At 42.3% G+C, this 18,553-nt stretch overlaps 2 protein-coding genes across 2 annotated transcripts in view; one reads left to right on the top strand and one right to left on the bottom strand.

The window, feature by feature from the left end:
• The first annotated feature begins 6,243 nt into the window (after nucleotides 1-6,243).
• Nucleotides 6,244-16,140, top strand: LOC149872215 (uncharacterized). The gene is made up of 5 exons (XM_090034046.1): nucleotides 6,244-6,307; nucleotides 7,041-7,111; nucleotides 7,822-7,875; nucleotides 10,578-10,637; nucleotides 10,846-16,140. Exons 1-5 carry the CDS (start codon nucleotides 6,244-6,246, stop codon nucleotides 11,389-11,391), a joined length of 795 nt encoding a protein of 264 aa, XP_089890172.1. The 3' UTR covers nucleotides 11,392-16,140.
• Nucleotides 16,141-16,284: 144 nt separating this feature from the next.
• Nucleotides 16,285-18,553, bottom strand: part of DYNC1H1 (dynein cytoplasmic 1 heavy chain 1) — a 62,431-nt gene continuing 60,162 nt past the window's right edge. The window contains exons 76-78 of the mRNA XM_090034044.1: nucleotides 18,013-18,181; nucleotides 17,416-17,543; nucleotides 16,285-16,643 (exon numbers count right to left, since the gene is read on the bottom strand). Of these exons, the coding sequence (XP_089890170.1) occupies nucleotides 16,515-16,643; nucleotides 17,416-17,543; nucleotides 18,013-18,181 (426 nt within the window). The 3' untranslated portion in view covers nucleotides 16,285-16,514. The remainder of the gene's footprint in view (nucleotides 16,644-17,415; nucleotides 17,544-18,012; nucleotides 18,182-18,553) is intronic.

Raw genomic sequence — 18,553 nt, 5'->3', positions numbered from 1 at the left:
ATAACTCAAATCTGCATAAAGGAAACCCACCTTACAATGTAACAAATAGGGACAGGTTCCAACACCTGGTCTGTACTGGTCCCCAGACCATTTCCACCACTTTTACAAGACAATTTTGGTACAGTACTCACCAACAGCAGACAGTACACACAAGCACAGGGCATTAGCATAATGGGGATGGCAACTACAGAAGCACACATCGCAGACAACAAGTGAGGAGTGCAGATCCCCACAGGAGAATATATTTGTGTGCATCACTCCCACAACACACTGCACAAAGCAGCTGACTGCGGGCTTTCACCACACCGATCGCATAAGAGTGAATTCACTTTACATATAATGAATTTTTGGTATAGAAAGGATTACCAGATAAGAGCAAATTCACACATACAGAACCTGCATAAAGTGAGGAGAAGCTGTATCATGTTTAAACCTGAGAGTTTTCCATCACAGCTGACCAAAAGGATTGACTTAATTCATGAATTAAATTAATTTCTCCACTGAGGAATATCACCAGTATCCTTATTATGCTTTTAATCAAGACAACCTGAACTGCCCGTGTTGGGGGCACGATGCTTCCGGGTAATTCCACAGCAAGGCTGCCAGTGCTTCTTCTGGTGAAGTGCTTGTGCTTTGTGCAGAGGCTGATTCCCTCATCTGGGCACAGAAAGAAGTCTGCCATTGCCAACCACCTGGGCAGAAGTTGGAGAAACCCTCTTCTAGCTCCCGTCTCCGTGAGGGGAACCTCTGGGTGCAGTGGGAGGAAGAGCGTGGCACTGCTCGCCAAGGACTGCAGCTGGGAGCACCCCGTGCAGCAGCTCTGAGGAGTTAGTTCATTTTCCAGCAGACAGGGTGGATTGACTGGTCTAAAAGGAAAAGGAGCAGTAAGAGTTGCTGCCTTGACAGGCTTGTCCTAAGCATGTTGTGAGGGAAGGTAAGAAGGGCTTGTCTGCCCAGGGCAGGGGTCTGTCCCAGCACACCCACATCCCTCTGTGGCAGCGTCAGGACTTGATCCTTGGGCATGCTTGAGAGCAGTTGCTAGCAATGTCCCCCACGCAGCCTCAGGCACCTGCTCCCAGGTCCATGGGCACAGGTGTGCTCAGGAGTGACCTGGTCAGGACACGCTGCTGTGGCTGCCATGACAAGCCCTGAAGTTCCCAGGTGCCCTGGGCTGTGCCTGTGTGACATCCAAACCTGCCTCTTTCTGTGGCTCATTGTCTGCTTGTGCCTCCATCTGACTGGGATTCAGACATGTTTCTCTGCCTAGGTCTCCTCAGGGGCTTGGTCCGGCAGACTCTCAAACGCCTACCCCACGCTGACAGGATCAGGCACCAGCCCAAGGAAGGTGCAGGCACTTCTTCCTTTTAAAAAACACAGATGGTGGCGCCACCGCTATATGTAACAGCCTAGTGGTTGGAGCACTCACTAGGAAATGGGAGACCCAGACTGAATTCTCTTTTGTTTGAGGAAACTCAAACCCACACCTCCCTCCATGCACAGCACTCAAAGCACAAGGCTGTTGGCTGTCCTGGTGGTGGAGGGGGACCCTCCCATCCCTTCTGTTGAATCAGGGAGCTGTGCAGGGAAGAGTTCAAGACCTGGGACACACAGGGGGCCAGGCCAGCCCTGGCAGCTCGGGGTACTCCCCTGGGGGGGTGGCAGCCCTCGAGTCTGGTTCTTGCTGCAGGGCAGTTTCTGTGTGTCAGATGCAGCAGTCAAAGGCCTCAGGCAGGTGTCTGGTAACCCTGGGCTCCTGCCTGTAGCAAATAGGAAGGGATTCTCCCTCCCCTCCCCTCATATGATTGCTATTGGCTCCAGAGGGATTTGTTACCAGTCTTTGAACATTGGGACATTAACCAAGCAAAAGCAGTAGTGAGCACTGATTCTCCTGCTGCTGATTACAATACCCAGAGGCTGCCACTCAGGTTCATAATGATTGCCAAATTTAGGGGCAAGGAAGGATTTTTACTCCCTGCATCAGATTGGCACAGACTGGGGGGATTATTGCTTTCCTCATGTCCTTTCCTTTGTACTTCCTGGGGATGTATTAACAAACTACTTAACTGGCATTGACGTGGCAGGGCCTGGGCGTTGCCTTTGTTTCTTCTACTTCTGTCTCTGACTTGTAATAAGGTCCTCTTGGTGGTTTGAGCATTGCATTGTGCAGGTACACGTGTGGGGGTTTGGAGTGGTGATTATGGGGGTTCCTTTGGTTAAGATCACTTGTGAACATAGGAGACTGGATGTGATGAGCCGCGAGGCCAGGCCTATGTTCCTAACTGCAGAGGCAGGGACCTGAACCCAGGACTCTCCCCTTTTAGGTAAGTGTCTTAACTACTAGGATATGGTAGTCTCTCTTTCACTGTCTGGCCCAATTATTTTTGTAATCTTTTTACAAAATGGCACAGTTTCCACAGGGTAGAGAGTGTGCCCCCAGCCAAAATAGCCTATAGCCTAATGTCTATTAGGGACTTGGACGTCACTACTGGTACCAAATGTTTAAAAGCTGAGCTCTTAAATCCTTGATTGACACTTACCCTTTACCTCTCGGGGATGCACCAAAAGTTTAGCTGTCCCAGTGATGAACCTACCTTCACTCTACAGTACTTGTACTGGTTTGAGCCTTCGTATGTTCCACCTGCGTCAGTGGATTCAGATAACTATAAGTTATTTGCATTGTGCATATGCAAAGGCAGTGAAAATACTCATTACAATATAAACCCATTTTACAACTTTGAAAAGGTGATGTCCATGTGAATGGCAGATGCGTAAGTTATTCCTAATACCTAAACAGCACAAGCAATCATGGCATTTAGCTTTTATGGATTTTAGCATTTAGCAATATTATTCAGTGGATTGTCCATAGATGGACTCAGGTATTTGTGCTCCTCCCTTTGGGACTGAGGAGCATGCCACTGCTAATCCCTCCAACACACTGTCAACTCTAATCTCCTTGTCTGGGGGTGGCCATGAAATGGAGTTTATATACGTTCTGTCTGGAGACCGCTTACCCTGCCTAGCTAAGGAAGCACAGGTGTGTGTGGTCAGAGCAGGATATCAGCTGTAAAAAAGTAGTTAATTGTCCAACAGACATAGGATTGAATTAGTCTAAGGGGAGCAACAGAAAAGAGCTGTAGGAATGACTGGAGTTACTAGGCCTTTTTAGACTTGTTTAAAATACACTGCATTTTACCTGGAGGATGTGGCTAGAGAGTCTGTAGTGCTTGAGACCTGGAATTTAATGGGACAGGAGCTTGATTTGTTTCCCTTGCAGTAGACCACATCACCCACCTTCCTGGAGAATCTTCTCCAGGTACAATTCTTATCTGATCACTTCTGCTTGGCCCCAAACACCGGCTAAGCATGCCTCTCCTTGCAACCGTTGATGAGCTGTGCAGGAGTCTGAGGTCATACTGCACCTCAGGGAATGTTTTAGGGTAGGAAATGTTGGATGAAATAGGATGACTTAAAGACCCTCCCCACCAGAGGATAGTGCTGTAGCTCTTGTTCAGTACCATGCCTCCAGATACCCCTGCAATAAAACTTGAATTGGCTATGAGGAAATAATCAAGACAGTAACAGTAAATCAAGGCTCCATCCTGCTCCATTCTCAAAAACTTAAATCAGAGCTGTGGTCTCCCTGGTACAGACACAGGGGGACATGGCTCTCTCCAAAGAATATAAAATCTAGGGTCAGTCACAACTCTGAGTCAGCTATGCCAGCCAGAATTCCCAGAGCTTCAAGATATGATATCAGGGATAAAATCAGCTTTTTATAGCTGCGTTCCCAGACCCCTGCATTTCAGAGGAGACAGATACAACTCAAATAATTGGTGTATGGTAGGAAGTGCCCATGTTTCTGCTTGCAGGGTTTGTTTTTCAGCAAGGCACGGTGGTGCATGCATGATTTATTCAAAGAGAATCTGCTCTGGGAAAAATACGGCCAAACTAGACCAATGAAGGAGTTGTTCATTGTGGCTTCCCACAGGCAGACCACTTCAGCAAGTAAGAAGATGGGGACTAGTGAGAATACGGGAGAGGACTCAGGTGTTCAGTGTGCCTGGGGTTTTTTACCAGATAAACTGCTGGACTGTGAATCCCAGCTGTAAAGGAGTTCAGGGCCAATTGAGCCTGGCAGGTGCAAAAGCTGCTCCATGCAGAGAGGAAAGCCAGCAGGAAGAGGTGACTGTTTCATTTTTATTACTGAAACAAACCTCTGTTTAGCTTCTCAAGTGATCATTTTTGTACCTGTGCGTTCCTTTTATCCCACTGTCCTGCTCACAGGGTGGCACCGAGGTACATGTGAGTATGGTCAAGAAACTTGTCTTGTAATCACACCTTATGCCTGTGTTTAAGTTTTTTTGTTGTGCTCAATGGGACCACTGAGGAAGACCTTGTTTCCAACTGTGAAGGAAACACCAGGGGGTCCTGCCTGTGCCTAGTATCTACTGGTGATGCAAGCAGAACCAAACCCTGTCCTGTGATGCTTCTACCTGGTCTCAGACATACCTCCTAGTTCAGCATCCATAACTCATGAATCAGCAATCTGAACACTTAAGCACTAGGACCCAGTCACCTGATTACTGACATCAGAAATAGGTCAGTTGCCTATTTTAGGTGCGGTAGCCAGGTGGAGTAAAGACAGAAAAATATTTTCATGTCAAGCTGCCCATCTGAAAGATGGCTGGAAAAATGTTAGTTACCGTAATTACAAACTCATTAACATCAGCTACATGTCTAAGCACTCCTGAGACCCCCACCTCTCAGCTTTGGGCCAAATTCAGTTACAGGGTCTGCCAGCTTTACCTTTGCTATGTGTAGACTTGTTCTCCATTCAGACATAAGAGCAGTCAGAGAGCCTACCGGTGAGAAAAATCTATGATTCCAGTCCCTTCTTATCTGATGGCAGAGGGAAAAGAGATGAAGCTGATGGAAAAGGGAGATTGATGTGGAAGATAAAAAAAAAAAAAAATAATGAAGGCAGTAAGAGGAAAGAGAAACTGCAGATCAGTGGAGAAAAGAGCGGGAAGGTGAAGTGCGACAGGGCTGGGCAGCAGATACTGCTGCTGTATATACAGCCACAATATGGTGGCAGTCCTAGACTCTGAAGCTCCCATTTGTTTCTGGGGATGAGCTGTCAGCAGCTGCAGCCACTTAAATGGCAGAGCAAGCTACTGGTTTCAGCTGCTGTGGAGACTTCACTTGCCTTGGTTTTTCAATTAGTTCAAATATAATGCATTTAGGGTGAAGCCTCTTTTTGTTCATTGTGCAAACAGGACTCTGATATCAAGGAGGGGGACAACTGTACAAGCTCAGGAAGAGGGAAGGAACAACGAACTAAGGTTCCATGTTTAAAAGGGACAGAGAACGTGGTAAAATGGTGCTGCTGGGCTCTCTTCTGTGGGAAAGATGGGAGCTGAAATGGATGTGGAGAGTCTTGTATCTTCATCCTACACTGAGGCACACAGGCCTGTCTCTGCAGAGCTCTACAGGAAATGAATTTTTGTTCCCATGCAAAGTGATCAAAAACAGTAGCAAAATCAAACCCCAAACAATCTCTTTTGCTTGTACTAGTGCAAAAAACTTGCAGTTCCTAGAACATGAAACCTCTGCAGCACCTGGAAAAACCTGCAGGGTTTAGCAGGGGTGCTGAGGAGCCATTTTGTGTCAACCTTCCGCTTTCTGTGCGAGGACGCTGACAGCTGCTTCTGTAAGCCACAACTTTAGAAAGGGGGAGAGGGCCTGGCAATTTACCCACAGCTCAGGAGGGAAACTTGGATCCAGTTTTTATTGGCCTGAAGGTACTAAAGAAGAATCATCTCCAAGTAGAGCAGCGATGTACCTTTGGCTATCGGGTAAGTGCAGATCTCCTGCAATACTGTCTTATTTTTGTATAAAAACATTACAGTCTGGAAGTGTGACGCACAAGGCTATAGAACTCGGATACCTTTTATTGTCTGTGCATGTCCCCTTCCCAGGTGCTTGCTGTCTTCAGCTGCTGCTTTTAAGTGTGGTGAGTGCAGTCTTCATATGCACGTACACAGAACAGGCTCTCTCATCTTTTTTCCATTGCTTCAGTTTTGTCTAGAACAGGAATTTTGGCTGAGGCACCAGCAGGCTCTATATATGGAAACCTAACTGTGATGGGGAGAGGGAAGCACAGGTGTGTATGCATTAGGGAATGGTACTGTGAGGGAGTCAGGTCTATAAAGGCAGAGTAGCTTGAGGCTGGCTGGGAGCAGAATGGCTTTTGTAGAGAAAAGGCAGCAGAGAAGGAAGCAATGCCAGGGTGGCCAGTCCATGGCAGGTACGAGTAGGGGGAGGGGACTGAAGGTGCTCCTGAAAAGCAGAGCCTTAATGAGCAGTGGGAAGAGGTAACTACCATTATAGCCCCTTCCCTTTGAAGGCAAATCTCCAGTACTATGGAAAGAACACAGCTGAGCAACTTATTCACAGTTTGTTAGAGGGCACTTGTCCAAAGCAATCAGTTTACTGCAATTGTGTGTATTGTATTGTATGTAAATAAGATACCTTACCTCAATATTTCCTGCTTGCACCCTGTAAACGTTGATTACCAAGTGGAAGATAGTAAATTTGAATTTGCTTTTTCAAACCTTGCTTTTACATTTCTATATATACACATAACCCTACAACTGATTTTAAACAAGTGTTTATTTAAACCTGATTGAAAAGTCATCCTGAGAAAGGGAATGCATCCTGCCTACTTTAGCCTTTTGAGTAAGTATATTTTCCTGGAAGGTTCAGAGCACTTGCAATGCTTGAAGTATGAAGTGCACAAAATGATGGGCTAATTCTTGCAACCAAGAGAATTAGTATTAACTTGTCACCCTCCTGGTAGGATGTGATGGTATGAAATATATGCATGTTCCTAGCTCTTCAGATGTGGAAGTCAAACTGGTAAAACTCTGAATCTAAATACAATAAATATGATAGAGAAACATGTTTCTAGTATTAAAAGTGTTCCTATGTTGACCATTGTCTGTCAAACTGTTTCTCTAATATAATTTTGTTTTCTGTAGTAAATGCCCGTGATCCAAAGCAGTCTGATAAATGTTCGGACTACGTTGAGAGACTAGCACACAAATACATGGTAACACTTCCTTTTTAATCATCTTGCTTTCTTACCCACATCTGGTTTAATAATGCCATTACAAACCTCTTTGCTAGTCTAAAAGAATTAGCAAAGTTAGCAAATTCAGCTTGAAAAACATGTGTGGCCAATTTTTTTTTTTGTAAATTAACTCAGATATATTCATTCAGAAGGGAAGAATCTGCATCTGCCTCTTCACTTGTGACATACGAAATCCTTTTCTTTTGTAACATGAGTAAGTGGAGCTGGCTTCTGGCTTCTGTATGTTCTCTCTTATGGAAAGTGGGGAAATAGCTGTTAAGAGAGACATAGCTTTAGCTATTAGTATTTATCTGTGGCTACATTTCCATAACAACCTACTGATGATATCTCATGCAAGTCTGGATGAAACTGAAATAATTGTAACCATTAAGGAGATTGATGGTGCTGTTTCTATTACAAGCACAATTCTGATCCACTTCCTTCCCTTAATTAAAACATTTTTTCTTGGCCTTGGGCTATCAGAAAAACACTCTTCCCCTCAATATGTGAGTTTTTTTTATAATACAGGTTAGTCTCGAGTTACAGGAATTTAGAAAGAAGCTGCATCAGCAAACTTCTGAAGATGTATTAGAGAATTGGTCAAAGCTATAGTCGTATCCTAACAAACCCTGTTATTTCATTGTTACAAATAACTGTATACTTGTTTCCCCCCCGCCCCTTCTCTAAAGCAAAACTGCACCGTGGAGTCCAGTACGGAGTCAGAACCTGAGACCAATTCTGAGGTAACCGCCCTCCTTGTTTGTGATCTGGGGGAAGCTGAGGGTGTCCTCTCTGAACCAGTCACTGCCAAACAGCAGCAGTGGGGATTTCCAGCTGTTACATACCGCTTGAAGTCTCCATCCCTGCCTACTGGGTCTAAAGAGAGAATCAAAGGCTGCTTCTGCTTTTACCAGACTGTTTTCTTTAGAGCATCCTCCTGCTGGGACTGTTCTGAGCAGGCTGATGCAGTGAGGTGGGCTGGGGTGCTGGTAGTGCAGACGGCTTGGGCAGGTGAAGGGAGCACAAATGTTTATTTTACAGCTAAACTTGATTGTCTCTGAGCATGTGATTATCTTTTCACTTTGTATCTCAAACTCCAGTGCAGCTAGGCTCCCCACAGCCGGCTAGTCTCCTAGAGATAAATCCTGCTTTATATATGCTTTGATTGCACACTCTTTGCCAACAAGCTGGTGTAGGAACAGGAGGATTTGACTTTCTCAGTTGCTGGAGACTGCTTTCTTGAATTTCTCTCATTTAGTCAAGAATGCTTCCATGTCTCAGCAATGGGTGCTACATAAAGAAACAAGGCTAGGAAGGATTGAAAATATACATCAGTATGAAACCCACCCCAGTAATTGTTGCCCTACTATGTCTAGAAAAGCCTCTCTTTTTTTTTTTTCTGGAGCCTTTTCCATCAGTGTGCTACAGTCCTGCTGAAAGAGGACTGAGAAATCAGACCATCACTTATCTTGTCCCTGAGAGAAGAAGATATAAAAATGCCTTTGTCAATGCAGTCTTGTAAACAAGCCTGCTTCTTTGCAGGGTGAACCCACTGCTGTGGCCCTCAGTGGTGGGGCAGGGGTGAGGCAGATTTTAATGTCTCTGCTGGAGCCTACAGTGCTTTGGATGCTCCAGTTTCCCCATTATTTTTGTACGAAATGCTCAAGATGACCCACACTAAAATAAGATTTGTAGATGTAAGAGGCTTTGATAGGAATTTTTGAGGCTTTCCCACAGGGGATTCTTCTCTGTGGAAGTGACTTGTACTGTTAGCTTAAGACCAGCTGCCTGCAATCTGTAGACCTGGTTTTGAAATAGAATTCTTGCTTGTATAGTATGAGTTCCTTACACAGGCACAGAGCATTGTAGACATCATGAGCAAATTACCCTTTTTCTTGTACAAAGCACTTTTCTTTGGAAAAACAGTGGTACTTATATAATGGCCTATCTAGGTCTGAACTGGACAAATCCATATTACGTACGTAAAAGGGAGAGCTGCAGCTTTCATATCAACATTGAGATGATTAATCCTATCATTTCAAGTTCTGACACTAACTTGGCTGCAGTAAAATTCTCAGAGTGGCAGCATTTATTGCTAAAAGAAACAGACTTAGCAGGAAGGAAAAAAACAAACAAACCAGAACTTTTTTTTTTTTGTAGCCAGGTGTTTTACCCCAAGTAACCTTGTCTTTTTCTCCTTTTCCCTTGTCTATTCTGTAAGAAAGACAAATAAATAAAAAGTACAATATGAGTTCACTCCCAGGTAATCACCATTAACTCTGCTGAAAAAATAATGTACCTCAGTTGTTTCTATAGGCTCTTACTTTAATTCTAATAGTTGAAGCATCTTCTGGAATATATTGATTCTGACTCACACTTGCAGCCTTTGCCCTCTGCACAAAGTTCTTTTTAAACATTTCTATAACTATCGTAGACATGTAGGGATGGAAAAGGCCTTAGTATCATCTAGTTCGACAGTCATCTACTGACTTTTTTTTCCAAAATTTCCAAGGAGGGAGATCCCACAGTCTCCCTATGGAAATCAATATTGTTAGTAAACCAGGGCAGAGAGAGACCTTTAGGATAAATACGTCTGAGATGTATAACCTTTCATAAGCCCAAGCTCACTTCATCAGATGCTCTGAAAGGACATGCACAGAGCAGTCTATCAAATAGAATGATTTGAATGCAAAAGACTGGGGAAGGAGGGGAGAGGCAGCAGTGCTGGGAGAGGCAAATGAGTAATAAACCCTTAGGGATAAAAAGGGGTCACAAAAGCCAATCCAGGTAATAGTATAAGAATCTGTAGTCCCTGTTTAGACCATACTTAACACTGTCCAGTCTGTGGCTGGCTTCTTGTTCTGCAATTTGGTATTGGAGTCAGCTTTTAAAAATCCATTGCTTCAGAACAGCTACTGAAGCCAGCAATGAAATGTCCAGGAAAGTTAATGTTTTGCCACAGGGTTTTGCATTTTTGGGCTTGACGTCAGATAAGTGTCTTCATTCTTTCATGTAGGTATTGCTCTCTGTCCAATGTAGACAGTAAAGGGGTGCTGTAAGCAGGTGATGTTGGTAAAGGTGCAGGTGAATATCATTACCCTTACAGTTAGGGTTCCCTTTCCATCCCTGACAAAACAATGTAAATCATCTTTGCTACATAAAGTACTTGTCGTCCTGGCTTTCCCCCTCTAGAGAGTGAACAAATGCTTAATGTCCTTTATATTAAAGTTTTTTACATATGGGAAGACTTGAATAAACCTGTTTTTCTAGACTAGTTCCAGAATCTGTCAGGCTGTTTCATCATTCCTTGGGTCCTGCTCTTTTGTAAATGTATATTAAGTTTTCTTTGGGACTTCCCCTATGAGTTCTCAAAGACAAATTGCCAATTACTTGAATGAGGACATTTTTAAGTTCACATTTTTGATGAAAATGCTTTTTTAAATAGGATGTGCCTGGCTTAATTCCTAAAGGATTCTCCAAGAAAACAAAGGGTACAAAACTCCAGGTAGGGTTGTGCATTTCTGGTATTTTGTTATAGGGTAGTTGTGTTTTAATTTCCCTAAAATATGGAATACATAAAAATGTGTGTGTTGACTCAAAATGCTTTTACAAATTACATTTCCTTAGTAATTCTCTATGGGGGAGAAAGATTGCTGATAAACTGTACATGGCATTTCTGTGAAGATAAATGCAAAAAATATCAGTACTTTCAGTTTTTAGATCCTTATGATGGTGATTCAGAAGATGCATCAAGTCACTCAGACTGTAGCTTGAATTCTCTTAATGATGTTAACTGCAGCAGAGCTGTGGCCTACCGTATACCAGAGGTGATGGCTTTGGAAGGTAGTAAACCTTCGGAAGATAATGTATCCCTCCATACATCTTCAAATTGGGGTGGTCCAATACAAGAAATCCACAGTGATGTTTACATGGAGACAGAAGATGACTGTAAAACAGTGGAAGCTCTTGGGAAACAGAAGGATTTTCCAGTACGACTTGTAGGATCAACTGAACAATTCAGAACCACTGGACCAATTGCTTCAACATTGCTGGTGCCTGACCATTCATTACTCACAAGGCCTGAGCCTTCAACATATGCTGGTCTTGTAAAAAGCCCGGTCACCATGACACTGCAAACCATACTCGTGGCATCTGATAGAGTCCATTCAGCATGTGAACAGGCAATCAAGAGAAAGCAAGAGCTTCCAATATTAGAGGGTGGCAGTGAAAAACTAAGAAAGAAACTGCTTGTGACCTAACCTAAGATACCAGACAAACTATGATCTGGAAATCACCAAAACATTTTCTCTGTCCAAGCTTAAGCTACAGTAAACTAATTGTTTTAATAGGTCTACGAGTGTGCTGTGGTGGAAGAGATCTCTCTTTGCAAAAAGTGCAGTCACCCCTTTAGCTGCACTGTGTGGAAATACCTGGGCAAACCATGGATACTTACACATCCAAGAGGCTGGGCTGGGCAATACTCAGGCAGTTAACACAAAGCTCAGCACATGCTGCTGCCTCTACACTGTAATTGATATTTGAATTACTGTAGGTTAAAGCTAGTCTGTGGCAGTTGCACCTCAACTATAGTGCAACCTATTCACATTGCTGTTGTTTTAACAAACAGTTAAGGATGTATAATAAATGACTGCAGAATTATATGCTCTCATGTCTTTTATTTCACATCTCCATTTGCAGTGTGATCAATTAATCCTGTTTGTTCTGATCTTGACTATTTACTTGCAGATTCAGCAAAAACTCCCATTCTGTAAAGCAGGGTGTTAAACTCACCGAGCCATATCTAGCCCAGGGGGCTCTTTGTAGGCCAGGGTTAAACACAGCTCCATGCCCCAGATGTAGGTGATAGAGCTCACAGGGCTTGGGCCTAAGTTTGATACCCCCCTACTTTTTTTTGTGGCTAATAAAATACTCAGTGCTATGGAAAAAGCTTTTTTAAGTAACGTTCAAGAGTAAATTACTTGCTGCATGAGTCTTGTGTGGCTTTTAATAACACATCAACAGTTAATACAGTTCTTCCATCAGTTTGTTTGGTTTTTAATTGGACAATCTGATTTTTCTCTTTGCTACATAGCTGCTGGCTAAGAAAAAAAAAAGGCATCAATTCTAGTTTTCTAGTGTTGCCAACCTTCTTTCTACTCTACCCATAACAGAATACCATCCTTGGAGCTAGATAATCTAATCCCCTTACAAGAAAGTTTTTCAGTGTGTTGGGCAGCCACCAAATAAGCAAAAAGGACAACTGACTCATTTGTGGATCTCTTGGAACTACTGTAGTCAGTGCCAGTATGATTAAGTCAGCTACTTTACATGTTTGGATTTTTGGCATTGGCATAAAAACTTTGATGTTAAAGGGTAGAAAATATTTCTTATTGATGCCAGGCAGAGGACTCTAAACTTTGCTTTTGTTTCCAGGTCTAAAACTTGCCCTCCCAGTACATGAAGCGCACTTTAAATTTAGCAAAAGCAGTAAAATTCATCTGTTGTGTATATGTAGGTTTTGTTAAACAAAACCAGCACTAGGTCTGACCATGGGGGGATAATGCAAAAATTGGCAAATAGTGTCTTAAAATGCAGGGCTAGATTCTAAAACCCTAGGATGGACTTCTGCAGCATCAACAATGGGAACTTTTGCTACCTTTTGCTTACCTGGTTCAGCATCAAAGGCAAATGCTGAAGGCTAGATTCATGCTTACATTAAAGCACAACTGTAATACAATTAACTCTCATTCAAAATAAAAATTCTAAGTGCTAGAAAATGATTTTTTCCCCAACTAGTCAAAGCTGTTTGGTTTATAACATCTGCAGGCAGCCTAAATGACAAAAGGGTTTAAACTTAGTGTAATATTAACTGGATGAAGAGCTTATGGAAGAACTAAAGTCCCCATATTCCTCCCCAGAGCACATTTGGGTGGTTCTTCAAGTGACCCTAACTTTCCTCCCATCTTAAAATGAAGACATGTACATACTTCTAAAATAATCATACCAAAGAGCCCCTCACCCAATATTTGGGAATGCTGTGCCCCAGGTTGTCCACTTGGGGGTGTGCATGTGCAGGGCATACAAGTGTCTTCATTTCCTCTGATTCAAAGGGAAGACAAGATACTTTGGCTTCATGCATGCCTCAGAGAACTAGATGCATCTTACAAGTGTTACATTTGTTCCCGACTAACTTTTATTTTTAATTGAATTGAGTAAAGAGGAAGAGAAAGTGCACACATGCACAAAGAACGTTTTGAAGTCTGTCACAGAAATTTGACAGTTGTCAATTCATACTGTAAGAGGCCATCAGCCCGTATCATTATAAGTTTCCTGGATGAATACATCACATACCATATTCGAACCATAGCAGACTGAAAGGTCCAGTTGTCAGTGGTACAAGGTATAATATTATGCTCACCACAAGAAAAAGTGTTACTGGAGTCCATGTATGGAACAACCCCTAGTTAAAAGCTTTTGTCCATTTCTAGAGAGCAAGACCCCTGTGCCTGCTGCTTGCTTTTTAAAATTTTTCTCCCCCACCTGCAGAACCTTCTCTACTAAAGGGTTTAGCAAAGCACAAGTCTGGTCTCACTGTCGATACTAATTAGTCTGTAAACAGTTGGTATATAGGATCACAGCAGGAAATGAGGATTGCTGAAGAGTTGAATCAAATGCCTCATGCAGTTACAGAATTTATCAAGTTACTACATAGTTCACCCACATATACAACTAAACTTAATGTGGCTGAATATGGATTGAGCCTAAATAAGACTTGGGATAGCATTTTTCAGTTCCTCAGGACTAGTTTGTGCACTGTTGCAGTAGAAGCCATCTACAAGTTTAGTTTCTTGAAGCTTCTCCTCTTTCTCCATCTTTACACAAGACAGTTTGATGCCATCAGCAAGTCTGCAACACTGGAAGTAGTCACAAGTATCAAGAATCAAAGTGTGCTTCCTAGAGGAAAAGATGAAGTGCTTTCCTTGAAAACATGACAAGGAAGCTGGTAGGACTGGTTTCACACTGAAGCAGCACTGGATAGTAAGGACCACTGGAAACACAGGGGCACAGATTCCAGACAGCATTCACTGATGGGTCCTTTCTTTTCTACTGACATTTGGGTCACTTGTCAGAGCAATAAAATGATGAGTTCTCATTTTTGTGTGTAGAGAAGTGATAGTGGAATATTTCTCCCTTTTCAGACTTGAAAGGTATTTTTAGTGCAGTTACAACAGGAGAAAAGTGTTTAAGTTGGAATGCCTTATGCCAAGCATAAGCATGGGTGTTAGAAGAGATCCAACAGGGCCATTTGGTCCATCATTAAGACATCCTTACAGCATTCACAATGGAGGGAGTGCTTCAGAGTTGAGTGGTGGATCAGAAATTTTTAGACGAAATGGGTTTATAAAATACAGATGTTTTAACACCTCCTACTGTGGAAGAATTGCTCAAAGGAAAAGTAGTAATTTCAACTTTATATTTGTAAAAACCTGACTACAGAAGGGGTGGCCAATTCATAGCATACATGCCAAAAATGTTGGCCCCCGCTGGAACAGAGCACTTCCAATGGGACACAGCAAAGTCTGACTAGTATTTGCCATGAATCTCAACACCAAATTCAAATACAAACAAGTACATTTAGTATAAGGGGCTTCTAAAGGTCCAGGAATTTGGTAGCAGGGGAATGGTAGCAGCATTAGTCAAATTTCTGGACCTGTGGGGGAACCCTACAGACTGGATCAGACATGTGAGGTTGTACCCTCAGAGACTGTCCCCACACCACTCACCTAGAAGGTTGGGCACCACTGAGTGTCTTCCTCGGTGTGCAGGATGCTCTTGCAGATGTGTTTTTACTGACATGGACGTACAACTCCTCACTGAATTGATACAACCACATGAATCAGCTCAAAGCTTTATGTTTCTCTGTCTAGTTTAAGCAGGGGTCAGCAACCTATGGCCTGCAGACATGGGTCTTCAGCAGTAGTTGGTTTCCTATGCCACCACAGTGACAAAACAAAATGGCTGGGTTTTAGCTCTCTCCCATCTCTGACCTGAACTGGGTCAAGTGTGGCCTGCAGCCTTAAGGCTTCTAACAGTCAGTTTATATATTCCCAACATGCCAAGTACACAGATTCATCTGAGCCACAAGTTAATCACCTGCCACAGAAAAAAAAATGATGTTCCATTTCAGCACACCAAAAGGAGCAGTCCTACAGTCCAAATATCTTCAGGAAACAAGCCTGGTATTTGGAAGTCTGTAGCAAGCTATATGGCATGAAGAATTGATATGGCATTCAAAAGTAATATTGTGAAACAGCCTCTTGCCAGAAATGAGTTGAAGATGGCTCCCCCAGCATTTGTCCATGAGGATCATGTGTACAAGTTAAGGCAGTGCATAAGTTACTCATAAATGTCTGGAACAAAAAAACACTTGTCAAGGTAGGAGCCAAACAGTAAACATAGCTTAAGAGCCAGTATTTAAAAAAAAAGTGCCAGTGAATACTGTAAAAAAGGTAGTTGGGCAGATTGAAGAGTCAAAATATAAACATTAATATCCATTTAGTTAAGACTAAAAATCATTGTCCTGGTGTGTATAATAAGACAGATCAAGGTAATTTATGTAGCAAGACTGACAAGCTAATATCTACACTGGCAATGTTGGTTCCTTTATGTGATATTTAGAGATACCCTGCATTCAGATTGACTGAAATAAGTTAACTTGATAGGCATTTTAGTATTAAATGGAAAGAAAACAAAACAAACAAAAACAAACACCAACTCAGACATGAGGGGAATGGTGATGAAGTCTTGTTCTATACACAGAATTGGTTTTAAAAAATTAAATCTAGGTGGTTTGCATCTCTTCTGTATGTCATCTGTTCCATATATGTCGTTTTTTGCTCCATTAATTTAAACACTACTGTTCTTCTCCTTTCCTTTGAACTTGAGCAAGCTTTCTTAAATTTTGTTCCACAAAATGTACTGTTTCATAAATTTGAGTTGCACTGCTTCAAATTTTCAAATAAGTTCCACAAATGGTAAAACTGGCTTCTCAGTGGAATTAACCTACTCAATTGCCTGAAAATTGGAAGCATGAAGGTCATTCCCTATAGCAAGGCAGCAAGAGCAGAGCTTTTAGAAATGAGAGAAATCAGTCATGCTACAGACTTTATTTCATGTAATACAATCCATCGATTACCACATAAGTAGAACCACCTAAAAACAGTCAGCTCTCCTTCAAACCAAAGTTGCACCACTTTCCCAATACACAAGCTTCTAAGCAAAATCAACTGTACACATATCCATCTGACAGCCTAACTAAGCTTGAGTGAAGCACACTTAAGACACTAACTTTTACTATTTACCAGTTACAAAATTGTCATCTTTACTCAGTGCAGAGGACTGCAACACCACGTTCATAGAAGCTGCGAGGGTCTTCTTTGGTGGCTATTTCGAAGTCAACAGTAAAGATGAGATCAGCACGAGTGAAGTTGAGATAAACCGGTAGCGTAACCTGAAAGAGAAATAGTTTGAAATGAAAACCAAAAGCAGAGCTGAGGGAAGACCTACAAAATTCTTGACCACTTGAACAGTGTGCAAGACTAAGAATTCCAACACAGCATGTCAAAGTAAAATTAAAACTTCAGCAAGACCTGAACCTGTTCAGCCTCCACAAGAGAAGGCTGACAGGGGATCTGGTGGCCATCTATAAATGTACTGGGGTGGGGGGGAAAAAAAAAAAAAAAATCAGCAGGGCACAAGAGAGTCCCTGTTCCTCTGAGCACTACCAGGAGTAACTAGGAATAAATGGCCACAAGTTGGTTGAGACTAGGTTCAGACTAGACATCAGGAAGCACTACCTTCACTGTCAGGGTGGCTAGGATCTGGAACCAACTTCCAAGAGAAGTGGTCCTTGCTCCTACCTTGGGGGTCTTTAAGAGGAGGCTAGACACACACCTAGCCAAGGTCGTTTGACCCCAGCACTCTTTCCTGCCCATGGCAGGGGGTCGGATTTGATGACCTGCTCAGGTCCCTTCTGACCCTACCAACTATGAAACCAGATGGGTCAGCATGAACATCTATGAGAAGCAGTGATTTTTAAAATCAGTTTGCTGTCCTGCCAACAAATATTTCAGGCTGTCCTCCATCTAGTCATAAAGAAAAGCTGGGTCACAGCACTTTTTTGCCTGAGAACTCCCACTGAAAAGTTTAGTCTCTGAAGAATCACTAGTGAGCAAAAGTCAGACTGTGAAGAAGTTTTAAGAGTTTGTAGCCACATTACTTACCACATTGGCCTTCTTCTCAGCATTTGTCTGCTTGATCCAGCGGAGCTGTGTTATGGGCAATACAGTTGAAATTGCATTTGAAAGGGACAGCTTGTTGTTATTGCACGTGGCTCCCTGAAGTTTCAAACCTATGAATAAAGTTTGAAAGTGTGATTGAGGCTTGCTCTCAAAAGCAAAGTCTACAAAAAAAAAAAAAAAAGGTAAAGAAATCTTTTTCAGTACTCCATTTGAGTGCAGAGGTAACTGTCAGCCATTTGAGATGTGACAGCTGTCTTTTTATCCAGAGCTATTGATATTTAGATCCAATCTTAACAAGTGTGCTTAGTCACTGTACCAGGAGGATTAAGTTTTCCATGATTAAAATACCCTAAGAAATAAGGGCATTTCAGTACTACATACCAGCACAGCAAAGCTTTCTTCATTAAAATGATGAACGTATCTAGTGCAAAGCCCCAAGTAAAGATTAGCTTCCAATATTATTTGGATTTTTTTTTTTAAATAAGGCTTAACTGCCCCCTCCCCACCCTTAGTATTATGCATTTGATGCAATTCTTTAGGGGCCAAGAGTACCCCTTTTTCAAGGTGACACGGCTTTACCTGTAACTCCAAAACTGCAAGCATCCAGGACTGCATTTTGGGTAGTTGTAACATTGACCTCTAGGCAAAGTTCTTCAAGGGACCAACTGTTTGCTTGAGCCACATATTGTCTTGTAGCAGTAATATAAGCCTCAGGTACAAACAAGCCACCCAGGCACACGTGGATGTTCTGTTCAAATAAAGAGGGATGTTTGTGATTTAGTTTACACGCATTAGTCAACCGTTTTTAGGCACATTCAGTATCTGTGACTATGGGATGCTTTTTTTAGTATACACATTAAGAAAGTTACCTCAGAAGTTTTCATTTGTATGAGGGAAGCAGTTCTACTAAGTAAATACACGATTCATAAGATTTTTGTTAATTCCAAAGTGCCAATGCTACCCATCTAACCATGAGGCAGTTGGTGGGCACAATCTATGGACTGATTTTGAAACTGGCAGCTTAAAAAGGAATATCACACTATACAAAAGAGATTTCAAGTTAAGGTTATCCAAATATCCAAGAAAGCTTTTGGTGCTTTATAACATTAAGCCTAGAGAT

This window comes from Crocodylus siamensis, chromosome 2, assembly GCF_052110815.1.
Source record: "Crocodylus siamensis isolate JL-2025a chromosome 2, ASM5211081v1, whole genome shotgun sequence".
Taxonomy (NCBI): Eukaryota; Metazoa; Chordata; order Crocodylia; family Crocodylidae; genus Crocodylus; species Crocodylus siamensis.
This window is presented reverse-complemented; position numbering and strand designations above follow the sequence as displayed.

Bases quoted from the DNA above. Each gene is read 5' to 3' on its own strand.
- LOC149872215 (XM_090034046.1), top strand. From the start codon at position 6,244: ATGGCTTTTGTAGAGAAAAGGCAGCAGAGAAGGAAGCAATGCCAGGGT. The intron at 7,112-7,821 runs GTAACACTTCCT...CCTTCTCTAAAG, and splicing joins GACTAGCACACAAATACATG to CAAAACTGCACCGTGGAGTC. The intron at 10,638-10,845 runs GTAGGGTTGTGC...CAGTACTTTCAG, and splicing joins CAAAGGGTACAAAACTCCAG to TTTTTAGATCCTTATGATGG.